Raw genomic sequence first — 16,362 nt, 5'->3', positions numbered from 1 at the left:
TGGCCTGCTGGACTGTGAGGAGAGTGCTGGAGTTCAAATGATTCCTACTTTCTGTGTGTAATGAAATCATGAAACATAAAACAACAGTTAACTAAATAAAAATCTGATGCTGCTTAACATAATACAATGAACAAATGCAAAAAAAGAAAAACTCAGTAGTATACAAAGACTATCCCATTGCTGGGATATACAAAGAAGACACTATTGCCATCTTGCCCTGGGTTCCTGAATTTAAAATCTGTAAGTGGGAGTTGTTGTTTAAGTGGCTAAGTCATGTCTGACTCTTTGCGACCCCACTGACTGTAGCTCACCAGTCTCCTCTGTCCATGGGATTTTCCAGGCAAGTATACTGGAGTGGGTTGCCATTTCCTTCTCCAGGGGATCTTTCCAACCCAGGGATTGAACCCGGGTCTCCTGCTTGGCAGGCAGATTCTTTACCACTGAGTCACCTGGGAAGCTCTGTAAGCAGGAATACAAACAAACAGTGAATTTGGGAGTTAAGAAGTTGCAAAGTTCAGGCTACATAGAATATGCCAAGAAGCATACCCTTAGCAAGCGTCCCGCATTTTTCTGAGAGTTCGGCTTTTCCACCCTGTTTTGGACACACTTTTCATCTAGCGGATCTCACCACACACAGGAAAACTGGAGACCCCAAGGGATACCGCCACTTAAGAAAGTCAGCCAGGCTACACTGAGTAATACATCTCTCTGAAAGGTTTGGGGAGTGTGAGTCCAGACTCTGGAAGTTTAAAATCTGATGGTCTTTTATCACATAAACCTGAGACCTCCAAATTTGATTTTAGTTTTCTAAATCTGGTCTTAAAATAGTATGGATGTCAGTAAGTCCCATGTGAAAGAACTTATAACCAAGCTGCAAAAGAAACCTGAGGGGTAATAAAAAAAAAAAAAAAAAAAGCAGATTCTGCAATTTCAAAACTGTTTTATAATTTCCTGACTTTGGCAGGCTCATTGTTTAAATATGTATTTTGGGTTGCTGCCAGAAAGGTCCTCCTTCCTAAAGCTTAACAGGTGCTTCATAAAATTCCACCCACCAGGGGATTTGGCTTTTTGAAGTAAAAACATTCAAAATCAATCATCAATACTGTTAATAAAACCACGCTATTCTTGAGTTAAAAAAAAAACCTAAACATCTGTATTTAAGATGTTGAGCAAATAAAATGTTGTCATAGGATTATGACCTCAGGCAGCAGACACCCAGGCAGATGCATTTAACCTATGACACTTTTCTTTTACAAGGGCTTCTCTCATTCAAATGAATGTGGGGGGAAAAAAAGGTTTATGTATATATAAATGGTATCAATCACCTCTTTCTGCTCAGTAACAGCAAACAAAGACAGCTTGCTTTTTGACTTTAAGAAGTATACTCTGAAGAGGGAGGGGAAGGTCTACTTTGATCAGGGTTTTCCCCCCCCACTTACATAGTGAGGGGGGTAAAAACTCAAGTTTTAAAGAACAGCAATTTAAATTCCACCCTTAAAATGGGTCCCATCAGCTTAAAAGTATACCATTTACTTCTCTTTTTTCTCCCTTTTTATTACTTCCTGTAAGTCATACATCACTAGCACATATGACCTCAATTTCATGCACTAAATTTTTCTCTACATTAAAATCTGCTTTTGTACTTTGTAGCTTAATATCCAGCAACTAAGGTAATTCACATCATATTATAGCTTTTTTTTCTATTATACTATTTTTTAATATATGATTTTTTTCTCACAGATATCCTATAAAAATAATTTTTAATAATTAATTATACTTTTGAAAGTTAATGGATTTCAGCCACTTTCAATCAAGAGCAAGGAATATTCTTCTTATTGCTTCCTCTCACTTTAAGTAATATTATATTGCAACTACTACCATTTAAGCTACCCTATCAAATTCTAAAATCTTCAGTCTATCTTTCCTTTAGGCAGCAATCTTACCTTTATTTAGCTCAAGAGAATTGGCCATAGATCCCTTCCAGCTCTAAATTTCTATGATTCTGTAAAGGATGCTGAGGGATGAAGAAACATTTCCATTTTATTTTCTCATGGCCAACTTTACACAAGACTGTAACTGGGTCTTGATATACTAGTACACAATCTATAGTAATTAGAAAAAGGACGACAATGCTATAGATCATTCAATTCCTTACCTCCCATTTTAGCCATTCTGTAAACTCAACAATCCCCTCTAAAATTTGGGTTCTCTCTACTGACACAATTCATGGTGGTTTACACACACACACACACACACACACACACACACACACACACTCATTCATTCATATACCAGCAGATTTTAAGCACTGATAACTTACAACAGTTTTGAAACCAAAGGAGTACTGTTTAAAATTAAACAAGTACCAATGAGACCACAGTCAGTAGAAGTGATCTTTGAGTCAAGTATTATGGTAGGAAAAAACCATGGGCTCTGTAGTAGACTGAATAATGCCCTCCAAATATGTCTATTTGTAATCCCTAAAACGTACAGATATATTACCTGACATGGCAAAAGGGGATTTGCAGATGTGACCAAGGGTACAGGCCTTGAGATGGGAGATTATCCTGAATTATCTGTGTAATTATTCCAATCTAAAAGCAGAGAATCCTCCAGCTTGGTTAGGAACATGAGACAAAAGGAGGAGAGGTTCAAAACAGGAGAAGGACCTCACCCACTGGGGAGTGGGGAGGCACACAAGCCAAGGAATACAGGCGTCCATTAGAAGCAGGGAATGCTGAGTATGTGACAGCAAGAAATGGGGAAATCGGTCCTGCATATGCAAGGAACTGAATTCGGTTCACAGTTTTGTGGTAATCTGTTACAGCAGCAATGGAAAAACTACAAAAGACTCAAGACACTGGGTCCCTCAGATCAGTTATCTGACCAACTACCTGTCCACTGAAGACACAATGAGGAAAAGGACAGACACTTCAGACCACATGGTCCAGCAGGAAAGACAACCATTAGACAAGAATTAGGCTAGGCTGGCTTGGAGATGTGGGTAAGTCTAGCAAGAGATTAGAGGAAGGCCTTCCTAAAAAGACACCCAAAGGATGGGTGAGATCCGAGGGGAGCAGAGGCGGGCAGGGTGGGAGAGAGCAGCATGTGCAGAGTGACGGGAGAACACGGGGACGAACACGGGGACATTTAAGAAGAGGAAAGAGGTCTGATATAACCTCTTTATAACCTCATATAGTGTGACAGGGATGGTGACGTGCAAAGGTAACAGGAGCCCAATCCAGAAGTGTTTGGGGCTTGGATTTTTCCTAAGGTTAACTGGTGGACACTAAAAATTCTGTGATTAGATTTATGGTTTTATAAAGTAATTTATGCTGAAGTATGCAAAATGGATGAGGAGAAAGAGTACGAAGATTAAAGCTAGCTTATTATCATAGCAGCTCTGAGCAGGTCTGGTGAAGGCTGTGAATACACTGAGGACGGAGAATACATATTAGGACGTACAATCAATGCATTTTTGGTAATTTCTTGCTATGAGAGAATAGGATAGAGAAGGGCTTGAAGAACTGAATGAGTAGCTGGTGGTGTGTCATTTGCTGAAATGGGAAATCCCTGAGGAGAAGCAGGATGTTATTTGTTTGCTAAGATTTCTGTCTTTACTATAGTGGTGGTGGTTGTTTGGGGAGGAGGGAACAGTGTAAGGTTCATAAGCTGTTTTGGATATTATCTCTGAGGAGCCTATGAAGTGTCAAGTAGAGGAGTCCTGGAGGTGCTTTTATCTAAGGGTCTGGAACCCAGGAGAAGCTATGAACCAAAGTGAGGAAACAACAGGGCCAAGGACAAAAGCCTGAAGAAACTCTGAGGTGATGAAGAGAGGCCAAGGAGCTCACAAAAGATCTGGAAGAACTGAACTGATAGAGAGAAAGCACAGAGAATACGAAATCACAGAAGTCAAAAGATGAGAACATTTCAAGGAAAAAGATTCTCAACAGCTCAAATATGACTGAGAGGAGTATTTGGTGTAGATTGAAAGATGTCCACTAGACTTTTTTTTTTTTGCCATGCCACTGCCATGCAGGATAACTCAGTTCCTCCAAAGGAGATTAACTTGTGCCCCCTGAAGTGGAAAACTTGGGAGACTTAACCACTTGTCTGCCAGGGAAGGCCCTAGAGTTTTACAAAAACTTAGAAGGCACCTTTAGAGCTTGCTACATGGAGGTCACTGTTAATCACACCAGCAGAATTTTAGTGAAATAACAGGTCAAAAGCAAGGCTTCTGCTTCCTGTTACTCTGCTTGGACTGTCAATCCAGCTTTGAGCTTGTGGAGAGGGGAGCTCACCAATCCTTCCTCCTCCATCCCTGTCTATTCCTCTTTAGAGTCCATCTTGAGGTTTCTTTCTAGTTAAGGGGCTTCTTCCAAACCTAGTTTTCAATCTGTGTATAATCAGTGTGAAACTGGACAACTAACCAACCAATCCCTGGGGTATTTTCTCACAGTAACCTCAACATCCGCTGGATCATGGAGAAAGCAAGAGAGTTTCAGAAAAACATCTATTTCTGCTTCATTGACTATGCCAAAGCCTTTGACTGTGTCGATCACAATAAACTGTGGAACATTCTGAAAGAGATGGGAATCCCAGACCACCTGACCTGCCTCTTGAGAAACCTGTATGCAGGTCACGAAGCAACTGTTAGAACTGGACATGGAACAACAGACTGGTTCCAAATAGGAAAAGGTGTACGTCAAGGTTGTATATTGTCACCTTGCTTATTTAACTTATATGCAGAGTACATCATGAGGAACGCTGGGCTGGAAGAAGCACAAGCTGGAATCAAGATTGCTGGGAGAAATATCAATAACCTCAGATATGCAGATGACACTACCCTTATGGCAGAAAGTGAAGAGGAACTCAAAAGCCTCTTGAGGAAAGTGAAAGAGGAAAGTGAAAAGGTTGGCTTGAAGCTCAACATTCAGAAAACAAAGATCATGGCATCTGGTCCCAATACTTCATGGGAAATAAATGGAAAAACAGTGGAAACAGTGTCAGACTTTGTTTTTTTGGGCTCCAAAATCACTGCAGATGCTGATTGCAGCCATGAAATTAAAAGACGCTTGCTCCTTGGAAGGAAAGTTATGACCAACCTTGATAGTATATTAAAAAGCAGAGACATTACTTTGCCAACCAAGGTCCGTCTAGTCAAGGCAATGGTTTTTCCCGTGGTCATGTATGGATGTGAGAGTTGGACTGTGAAGAAGGCTGATCGCCGAAGAATTGATGCTTTTGAACTGTGGTGCTGGAGAAGACTCTTGAGAGTCCCTTATACTGCAAGGAGATCCAACCAGTCCATTCTAAAGGAGATCAATCCTGGATGTTCATTGGAGGGACTGATGCTAAAGCTGAAACTGCAATACTTTGGCCACCTCATGCGACGAGTTGACTCACTGGAAAAGACTCTGATGCTGGGAAAGGTTGGGGGCGGGAGGAGAAGGGGACGACGGAGAATGAGATGGCTGGATGGCATCACCGACTCTGTGGACATGAGTTTGAGTGTACTCCGGGAGTTGGTGATGGACAGGGAGGCCTGGCGTGCTGTGATTCATGGGGTTGCGGAGAGTCAGACACGACTGAGCAACTGAACTGAACTGAACTGAACCTCAAGAAGCTAGTCATTACATATTTATGTATATTGCACCAACCAGTTCACCGGGAGCAGAAGGCAGGCAAGTTTCATTCAGGGTTAACACTAATGAAGACAAACCCAGGAGAGACCTCAGGTCTCCTGAGGACAGACTGGTGCGCAATTCCATGGCTCTGGCTCCCTTCACTGTACAAAGGTAATCTTCCTGCTCTCCAGCTGCATCTCAGAAGCCATGCTGTCTCCAGTGTCAATGAGCTTCCACTTAGAATGATGCTGTAATTTTGAACTGTGCACTTATCTTAGATTTGCTAATTTGAAAACACACAGGCATAGAACTCATCTGTAAGTAAGATTTAACCACCCAGCAATCTGAGCAGCAGACACAAAATTTCATTTGGTATAATATTTAATACTTATGTGAAGCTAATTAAAGATAATTTTGTCTTAATGAGGCAAAGAGAATATAACAGTGTTAATTTCAAAGTAGGCTGATCCATGAAAGTCAAGTAAAATCACTTCCTAGTCCCAACATTTCCATAGACCTGAAGACTATGTGATGAGCCCCACATTCCTATTTGCTCCTCGAGTAGCCCTCTGGTGTTTGTGTGATGATTTATAGATACTGATGATCTTCATAGCATTATCTCACTGGATCCTCACAACAGCCCTGTGGATGCAGGATACAGACGTCACCCTCCAAATCTCACAGATGTGTACAGCTACGGTTCCATAGCCAGCAAGTAAAGAGGACTGCAACACTGCATCTGGGGCTCCTTGTACCTCACAGTTTTACTACCTGCAAACTTGAATAATTTTTTTTCAAAAGGAGTTTTAGCAGAAAAAACACAATTAAAGATACTGCCCATTTGCAGCACTGAGCCATCTTAAAAACACAGAAATTTCTAATTGGCTTTACTTTATGATGTAAACAGAAGGAAACACTTATTACCCAGGTCTATGAAGTCTAAGCAGTCTAAATGTGACATCATATAAATGATACTTCAGACAGAAAGAGGTGACTAAAATCCAACAGGCACATGTGGGAAACACATTTAAAAGCAATCCTTACGGGCTGTTATCTATATTTCCTTTTTTTTTGGTTTGTTTTACAAGGCTATGGGTTTTTGTTTTTTTCACAGAAACATCTTACATTAGGGATTCCTGTGATCATTACAAGCAGTCTCAATCCAATCCCAGAACCAATGGACTCTAGAGTATGAGATAGTGGTCATTTCTGTAAGGCCAACCAGGGCTACCAGCCACTCTGTAATCCCCACTTCTGAAATTGAACTGGACCATGACACCAGGGCTCCCACCATTACTGGGGACACTGCTGAGCCAGGCCAACCTATTTGATTCTTTTTTCCCTATAATCACAAACATGTCACAACTGAGCACTGTAACTACAAAATCTCCCCGAGCTTCTAAGAAGAACCATATTTTTCTTTTAGTCCTTCTATTTAAAGACTAGCCAATAACAAACTCCACTCATCCGATCTACCAAGTGAAGTATATGCTTACAGTGCATCTCCCCAAGTTAGGAACAATTTTTTTTTTTTTAAACTAAAGTAGGTAAATCCAGACTGGCACAGTACACTCAAGGGAAGATTCCCTTCAGTTCAGTCTCTCAGTTGTGTCCAAGTCTTTGCGACCCCACGGGCTGCAGCACACCAGGACTCCTTGTCCATCACCAACTCCTGGAGCTTACTCAAACTCATGTCCATCGAGTTGGTGATGCCACCCAACCATCTCATCCTCTGTCGTCCCCTTCTCCTCCAGCCTTCAATCTTTTCCAGCATCAGGGTCTTTTCAAATGAGTCGGTTCTTTGCATCAGGGGGCCAACGTATTGGAGTTTCAGCTTCAACATCAGTCCTTTCAATGAATATTCAGGACTGATTTCCTTTAGGATGGACTTGGATATCCTTGCAGTCCAAGGGGCTCTCAAGAGTCTTCTCCAACACCACAGTTCAAAAGTATCAATTATTCAGTGCTCAGCTTTCTTTATAGTCCAACTCTCACATCCATACATGACTACTGGAAGAACCATAGCTTTGACTAGATGGACCTTTGTTGGAAAAGTAATGTCTCTGTTTTTTAATATGCTGGCTACGTTGGTCATAAGTTTTCTTCCAAGGAGCAAGTGTCTTTTAATTTTATGGCTGCAATCACCATTTGCATTAATTTTGGAACCCAAGAAAATAAAGTCTGTCACTGTTTCTATTGTTTCCCCGTCTATTTGCCATGAAGTGATGGGACCGGATGCCATGATCTTAGTTTTCTGAATGTTGAGTTTTAAGCCAACTTCTTCACTGTCCTCTTTCACTTTCATCAAGAGGCTCTTTAATTCTTCTTCGCTTTCTACCATAAGGGTGGTGTCATCTGCATATCTGAGGTTATTGATATTTCTCCTGACAGTCTTGATTCCAGCTTGTGCTTCATCCAGCCCGGCATTTTATATGATGTACTCTGCATATGAATTAAATAAGCAGGGTGACAATACAAAGCCTTGATGTACTCCTTTCCTGATTTGGAACCAGTCTGTTGTTCCATGTCCAGTTCTAACTGTTGCTTCTTGACCCGCATACAGATTTCTCAGGAGGCAGGTCAGGTGGTCTGGTATTCCCATCTCTTAAAGAATTTTTCAATTTGTTGTGATCCACACAGTCAAAGGCTTTGGTGTAGTCAATAAAGCAGAAGTAGATGTTTTTCTGGAACTCTTGCTTTTTCGATGATCCAGCGGATATTGGCAATTTGATCTCTGGTTCCTCTGCCTTTTCTAAATCCAGGTTGAACATCTAGAAGTTCACGGTTCACGTACCCGTTGAAGCCTGGCTTGGAGAATTTTGAGCATTACAAGGGAAGATTAAGTGAACCTTAACACTAGAGCCAGATCATACAGGGGAGTACAGAGAAGCACGTTGAACCATCCATCCTCTATCCTAAACAAAGGGACCTGATGACCTTGAATTTCTACCATGACCCCCACCTCAATTCCAAAGCCTCTAGCTCCTCTAGTCACAAAATGACTCTGGATATAAGTCTTTTAGACAGCAGCCTCAATCCATTCTTCCCCATGAGTTAAAAGAGAAAACAAGAGATCATTTTTGAAAAAAGAAAACATAACACTACACCTACATACCCTGGAAAAGTGAAAAACTTCAGGAGTAAAAATATTTCAGTCACCTCTAACTATAAAGGAACTCAAACCTCTCTTTTGGCAGGCTTCAATCTGGGAAAGATGAAGGGAGATTTGTTACATCAGAAAATCTAAGCTCTACCTGTTTAGAATTACACCTTTATACCCTGTGAAAGAAGCCTTGAAGTTATGATCTGGAAGATAATGATCTCTTATCAACTTAAGTAAGTGTATCACCAGAGGTAAGGAAATATATGAAGGGAACTTTTCTTTCCAGATTTAAGTACGTCTTTAATCTGTCTAGGTGCCCAGACAAATAGACACTCAAGAAATAAAACAGTTAAGAGTGTTTTTAAAGTACCACCTTAAAAATCACAAAGGGTAAACCTTAGACAAGAGAACACTACTAAATTGATCAGGCAGTTACACAAAACAATAATTCATTCAGAATGAGCCTCGTGAGAAAACCCAAAAGATAACTACAGAGTCAGAACTGATGAGGGAGGCACTACCTCACTAGGATAAAACAAGGAGAGTGAAGGATTGAGATTTATTAATCCGAACATACAGGTAATGTTTCCATGCCCTTTTGTCACTAGCCACAATATCATGGCAGGTGAAAGAGTTTTAATGAATCTGTAAAGCCCATCAAAAAGACTGTCAGAAAGCATTTCTCAAGCAGAGTTTGAAATGTCTTATTTCCAAGGCTCTCTCCTCCTAGTCAAGTTCTGAGAGCTGCAGAACCATTTAGGATCTATCAAGTTAAACCTTCATAAGAGTAGGAAGAATCATTACACAGCAGTGTCATTCTTCAGTGTGAAACATTTCCTCTATCAACCATCAAGCAGCTGTCATAAACAACAGGATTTAAAATTTCTTGCAGCAATCAAGGAAAACAATTTGATACACCAAAAATAAAAAACACGCCAAAAATAAAAAAAAGACCAACAACTGCTGACGTGTACAGTACACTTACCAGAGTGTAGACCATGTGTGAGGCTATTTACTTGTGTTCTCTTCTTTAGCTTCCATACAACCCAAGATATAAAATGCTACCATTATCTCTATATTTCTAATAAGGGAACTGAGGCTGAGAATGGTTAACTCATTCGAAGTAAAGGGGCTATGGTCAGCTTTCTAGTTTGGTCTTAACCAACTTACTGTATTATTGATTTGCTAAACGAGAGAATGCTATTGTGTTTTGCAGATTTGTTGATTTTTTTAAACAATTAACTGTAACTAGAGCAATACTTGGTGTTAATTTTAAAATAACATTTTTTGGGGGGAAAGTTTCAGTTCTAGGAGAAGAAAATTTAAGGATTAATATAGAGGTTGATTTTTAAAAGACCAGTAACTGCCACTCACTCTGCTGAGTTGTGTATGTGTGTGCATACACACATACATATAACCATATATATCTCCAGGTAACTTAAGAAGGAAGGCTGGCTGGTAAGACACATTCTTTTTAATTATCTTTCTTGCCAAGCCTTGCAGAATGTGGGATCTTGAGCCTGAACCTGCACCGGCCTCGGCAGTGAAGTGCAGAGTCTTAACCACTGCACCACCAAGTAAGTTCCAAGACAAACTCTTTTAGTATAAGCATAATGTGACTTAATTTCCATTACAGAAGTGGAAATGTGCTCTTAAAGTCCTATGCTGAGAAAAAGAGGTGACAGCAATCTTGAAAGCATTTTGGATATTTCAGTTAACCAATGACCCAGTCCTCTCCAGTATTCTTGCCTGGAGAATTCCATGGACAGAGTAGCCTGGCGGGCAGGGTTGCCAAGTCCGACACAATGGAGCAACTAACAGTATCCCTACCCAGTAGTTCCTTGATTTCAGTATCACTTTCTGAATAGACCACTCTTTTCCTATCTTACTCTGGGCAATTTGAGTTTCTTTCATGCCTGATGATTTCTGGATTATATCAGTGCGGCTGCGAGAATCCTGTGCATCCCCTTCAGTCTGTCACACAGAGCTGGGCTGTAATATTATATTTCACCAGTAGGTGTCAGGACCTGAAACACTATATATTCCAACCCAAATGTATTAAATTGAGACTTCAGGTTGTAAAAAACAAGTGATTCTAGCTGCAATCAGCTTGAAAATTTAGAATTTTCTACCCTGAATTTACCTTCAAAGTAGAATATTCCACACTGAATTACCAATGCTGGTATGAAATCTAAGGTTAATTTAAATATGAATATATATTATTTTAGAAACATATATAACAGTTTATATCAGTGCGAATATACTCACTTCCCCCCAACCTGTATTTACTTTTTAAATTTAAAGCTTACACTATTATCAAATAATTGCTTTAAATAACAAGTATTTTTTGATAGAGAAATTGCACACAGCTAGAATGGGGCGTCATTGTACACACACACAAAAAATAACAACTTACCACTACTGCCACAATCTGCACAAGAGAGAAGTTCTTCTGGTTTCTTTTCACGATTTGATTCCTTTGTCCCCAGACAGAAGCTACATATTGGAATGGGATCGGCACGGGGCTATGAAAAAATTAAAATGAAAACACACTGTTAGCTTTCCACTTCAAAATCAGAAACAAAGTATTAAAATCAAAAGTGTCTCACATATTTGTTTACCAAAGAAAAATAGGGTATTCATATCAATATTTTCTGCTAATTAAAAAAAAACCCTCAAATTATTTGATAGTGAAGTACTGCCTGAATAATACATTTAAGTGTAATGCATGAGACTCAGAAATAATTTTTATTAAGCCAATGAAATTTAAAACCTTTATATATATTATGTATTACCTTCCTGAAATGAACATTAAGAATTCATTTGAAGTCTCAAATCGTTTCCATAATCTATATGCCTACAATAAATTGATTCATCTCTTCAGTATTACAGTCTATGAATATCATCTAGTCAGACCAGATTGCTTACATTTTATCAAATGTTTTAGTACAGGTTACTATTATCCATCAATTAAACATATGACATAAAATACTGGCATGTTAAAAGGTGACATAATAACAGCCTTAGAACTAAAGAAGGGGTTTTCCATGGTGGTTCAGTGGTTAGGACTCTGCATTTCCACTGCAGGGGTGTGGCTTGGATCCCTGGTCTGGGAACTAATATTTCGCATGCTGCGTGGCACGGCCAAAAAAATGTTCAAGAAGATCCAACCAGTCCATTCTAAAGGAGATCAGTCCTGGGTGTTCATTGGAAGGACTGATGCTAAAGCTGAAACTCCAATACTTTGGCCATCTCATGCGAAGAGCTGACTCACTGGAAAAGAGTCTGATGCTAGGAAGGATTAGGGGTGGGAGGAGATAGGGACGACAGAGAATGAGATGGCTGGATGGCACCACCAACTCGATGGACATGAGTTTGGGTGAACTCCGGGAGTTGGTGATGGACAGGGAGGCCCGGCGTGCTGTGATTCATGGGGTCGCAAAGAGTCGGACACGACTGAGCGACTGAAGTGAACTGAACTGAACATTCTGTAGGATTATTTAAGATGATCAAAAGACCATTAACAAGCCCTTTCTGACACCAGTGTCTTCAAAAGTAAACCACACCATGCCACACAAAAGGGAAAAACTCTCAATCTCTGACATTCCCCTTCAATAAAACATTTGTCTAATCCCTAGCACCCCTTTAACTCTCACTAAGGAAACTGCTTTTAACAATGCATAAATTTGCATACATTTTAGTGCCTTCATTGTTATTTATGACTACCAGCAACACTAGCATTCCCATCCATATGAAGAGCTGACTGTGCCTACAGGTCTGGTCACATTATTTTGCACAGCCAAACGGTATGAGAACTAAAATTTTACTGCATATTCCAAGCGTCACATGTTGTCTGCTAGCCATCAGAATGTAACTCTAACGCATTTACACTTTAATCTTGTGAATCAAAAATTTAGGGCAAGAAAGCTTAGTATAATCACAAATTTTTTTATTTAAATGTACATTAAAAACAAGATTTTGCTAGGCCTAACTTTCCAAATATACATCAGTGTAGAATAAACCTCATTCGTTCAACCACCCTATTCCAAAAGCCTGATGCACACAGGCACTCAAAATATTTTTTGCTAACTATATAAAAATATGTGTGAATAAATGAAAGATATATATGCTAGTTTAAAAAACCTTATTCTAAAATAATATTTCAAATAGTAACAGTGATTCCAACAAACGTCTTGGTTCAATGTGGCATGTCATCAAAAACCAGAACTCATCTCACGACCAAGCATTTGCAAACTGTTCAATACGACTGTTAATTTCATCTTACAATATAAGCTTTCATTATCGTGCCCTTATTTTCAGTTTAATTTGTTCTTTTAATATGTACAGGCTTTACTTTCTGAGGTAACTATGCAAATATATTTTTGTAGCCCCAGTTAAAAAGCAGAGAATAAAACTCTGTTCTAGAAAAACCAAAACAGACAAGCTACAACAAATTGGTCACTGACTCCTGCCACCATTTTTTAAATGCCAGATAATCAGCACTGCATAATTATGGATCCATAGTTATTACTTGCAAATGCTCAACTGCAGTACCTTGGGAACACTTTTGTTCCTTTAAATAGCAATTAAAAGAACAATCTGGTTTTCAAGTGACAACATTCCCCTGATAGATTCCAGCTAAAACCCAGTCCTTGTACTAATGGGATTCCTACTTTCATTTGATATAACAATGCTCGAGCCATTGCTGCCATCCTTGCAGTGATAAATAATTTACAAAATGTCACGTATCATTCATGCAATGAAACAAATCCAAATCTGCAATCCTATTTTTCTTCCCCAGATGAATTTTTCACTGTAAGAAGACATGGCCATCAGCCAGCATTCATGCTCATTTTTTGTTTTTAACTAAAGGTAACACAAAGGACAAAGGTTGCTAGTAGTTCATGGCCAGAAAGACCGATGGTTCACACTCTGCTCAATAATAGAAAGCACAGATGATATCACTTCATGCTACATTCAAGCAAGCCCCACCATGCTGATGTATGCTCACAACCATTCATTTTAGGGATAACTATCTCACAATACTCTATAAAACCACTCCATTATACAGAAATGTCTGCTCTGCTGAATTATTGATAATTCAAAGCACTTTTTGCTAACCTCAGTATAGCCGAGTCTAATTAACTTTAAAAAATTGTCACTTGTATGAAATGAAACTTTTACAGTAAGGCATGTAAATGGGTCATGGGATTATAATGATTCACTATTCTCAATCTGACTACATATAAACTGTTTCAAAAAATAATCCCTGGTAATAGATTAAAATGGATTGCAGTCAGAAACAGGTCTGAATAAATGGCAGCTCAATTCCACTATAGTCAAATCATGTTTAAGAGGTCTGAAAATGGAATCAAACATCTTCCAGTTCTGAATTCCTTTCTTTGAAATTTCAAAAAGGCATCTTACCTGTTGATCATATTTTCTTATCAACATGCATGAATATTTCAATCTCCTCTCGAGAGCAAACACTCATGAGAGGTATAAACTCTGCAAACCGCTGGGGAAGCATTTCTTCCTCACTTCCCATGTGACAGTCCTGGGGCAGCTGCTAGGCTGGAGGCCACTCATACACTAGCTCATTTAATCATCTTAACAATCTTGCCAGGAATGTATATTATTATGCCCATTGTAGGAAAGAACTTGAGGCTCTAAGGAGTGAGGTAACTTTCCTAAAATCACACAGGTTCACGTGTGGAGCTGGGATTCAAACACAAATCTGCCTTCAGTAAAGCTCATTTTCTCACCTTTATTACCTCCCCTCCTTGTCTCTCCTCTCTCAAGAAAAACAAATGTTTAAAAATTATTTTTTCCATTGATGGTAATAATTCTGATGTGCTCATAATCTCTGCCATCCAATTTCTCCCATAACCAAATAGCATGCTTTTAAAATTATTTTAAAAGCAACCTTTAATATGCTATAGATTATTTATTTATTATGGGGAAACAGAAAAACTGGGAAAATGGTACATTTACAATGGAAAAATATGGTGGATACCCCCTTAATCAAGCAATCAAATCCAGTAGCCATTATGGGCAGAGAAGGCAATGGCAAGCCACTCCAGTACTATTGCCTAGAAAATCCCATGGATGGAGGAGCCTGGTAGGCTGCAGTCCGTGGGGTCACTAAGGGTCGGACATGACTGAGCGACTTCACTTTCACTTTTCCTTTCATGCACTGGAAAAGGAAATGGCAACCCACTCCAGTGTTCTTGCCTGGAGAATCCCAGGGATGGGGGAGCCTGGTGGGCTTCTGTCTGTGGGGTCGCACAGAGTCGGACACGACTGGAGTGACTTAGCAGCAGCAGCAGCAGCCATTATGGGACAAACCGACATCAGGTGCCTTCCAAGTGTGGCGCTGAAGGACTCAGCACTGCCTATGCAGTGTTCTTGCTGGGAACATTTACTCTGACTCCAATCATAAGGAGATAATCAGGCAAATCCAAATTCAGGGACATGATGTAAAACAACTAGCCTGAGACACTTCAAAAAATGTCAATGTCAGGTAAGACCCCAAAAAAGGGCAAAAACAATTTAGGCAACTAAAGTGTCAGGAAAATGAAATATAATTTGTGATCTTCACTTGGTTTTCAAATTTTTCAAAAATACCCATGACTATATAGAACATTATTTGGATAAGTAGGGTGATATGCACTAAATAGATAATACACAAACCAGACTATACAGACTACTGATTATACAGGAGCTGTTCTTAGGAGTTATGTGCTGAAATATTTTGGAGTAAAGTGTCATGATGTCTACCACTTGAGCTCAAAAGATGCAGGGGAAAAACCCCTATGCGTATTAGTGTGTTTGTGTGCAGAGAGGGAGAGAGCAAATGTGGCAAATGTTAATGGTTGGTGAATCTACATAAAGGTAGAAGGGTGTCCATGACATGATTGTTTCAATTTTTTCAATTATCTATTCAATGTTTACAGCTTTCCAAGCAAAAGGCTAGGAAGGCACTTACCAAAAAAACACACAAAAAACAAGGACCTAAAATGAGTTATTATATAGTTGGATTACAGCATTTATAAAATAAAATAACTCAATCCAATTACTGTTTCACAGGAAATGCAGAGGACAGAGGAAGGTATCAGTCTACATAGCAGAGGGACACAAGCACCAAAACTCTTGAGGACAAATGACCCAGTTTCTTCAACAAATAATTAAGGGAGACAGAATGAGTGAGAGGAAGAGGCAGAGAAACAGCCGTGAAAGAAGAGACAATAGATTAAGAGAGATTTAAAAGGCTTATGGGCCAATTATAATGCATAGTCCTTATCTTGATCATGATTCAAACATACTGTAAAATAAAATGAAATGACCTGCTGAAGGAACTGTGGCTAGTTCGCTGGGAAGAGACTGTTGGGAGGGGACAAGTGTGTGTACTCTTTTGGGGGAGGGGTTAGGTTTGTTCTCCATGCTTCCCATGCCCCAACCCTCCAGCAACAAAATGATGTTTTTTTTGGCTTGCTTCTTTATTTTTCACATTGTATATATATATATATATAAATACATATAACATAAAATTTATCATCTTAACCATTTTAAAGTATACAGTTCAGTGGCATTAAGTATGTTGTACCACCAGACCCGGGTTCGATCCCTGGG

The 16,362-nt window shown here is 39.4% G+C and overlaps 1 protein-coding gene and 1 non-coding gene across 6 annotated transcripts in view; both read right to left on the bottom strand.

Moving 5' to 3' along the window:
- The window catches only part of KAT6B (lysine acetyltransferase 6B), a 193,560-nt gene that overhangs the window by 56,145 nt on the left and 121,053 nt on the right, over window positions 1–16,362 (bottom strand). For all 5 annotated transcript variants that reach the window (XM_055425384.2, XM_055425383.2, XM_055425388.2 and 2 more), the window contains exon 4: window positions 11,147–11,255. In XM_055425384.2, coding sequence (XP_055281359.1) covers window positions 11,147–11,255 — 109 coding nt within the window. The remainder of the gene's footprint in view (window positions 1–11,146; window positions 11,256–16,362) is intronic.
- On the bottom strand, window positions 385–455 carry TRNAG-GCC (transfer RNA glycine (anticodon GCC)). Its single transcript has one exon. It is a non-coding gene; the product is annotated as a tRNA-Gly (tRNA).

The sequence above is a fragment of the Moschus berezovskii genome, chromosome 12, assembly GCF_049115385.1.
Source record: "Moschus berezovskii isolate FMDL1 chromosome 12, NW_MosBer_1.0, whole genome shotgun sequence".
Classification (NCBI taxonomy): domain Eukaryota; kingdom Metazoa; phylum Chordata; class Mammalia; order Artiodactyla; family Moschidae; genus Moschus; species Moschus berezovskii.
This window is presented reverse-complemented; position numbering and strand designations above follow the sequence as displayed.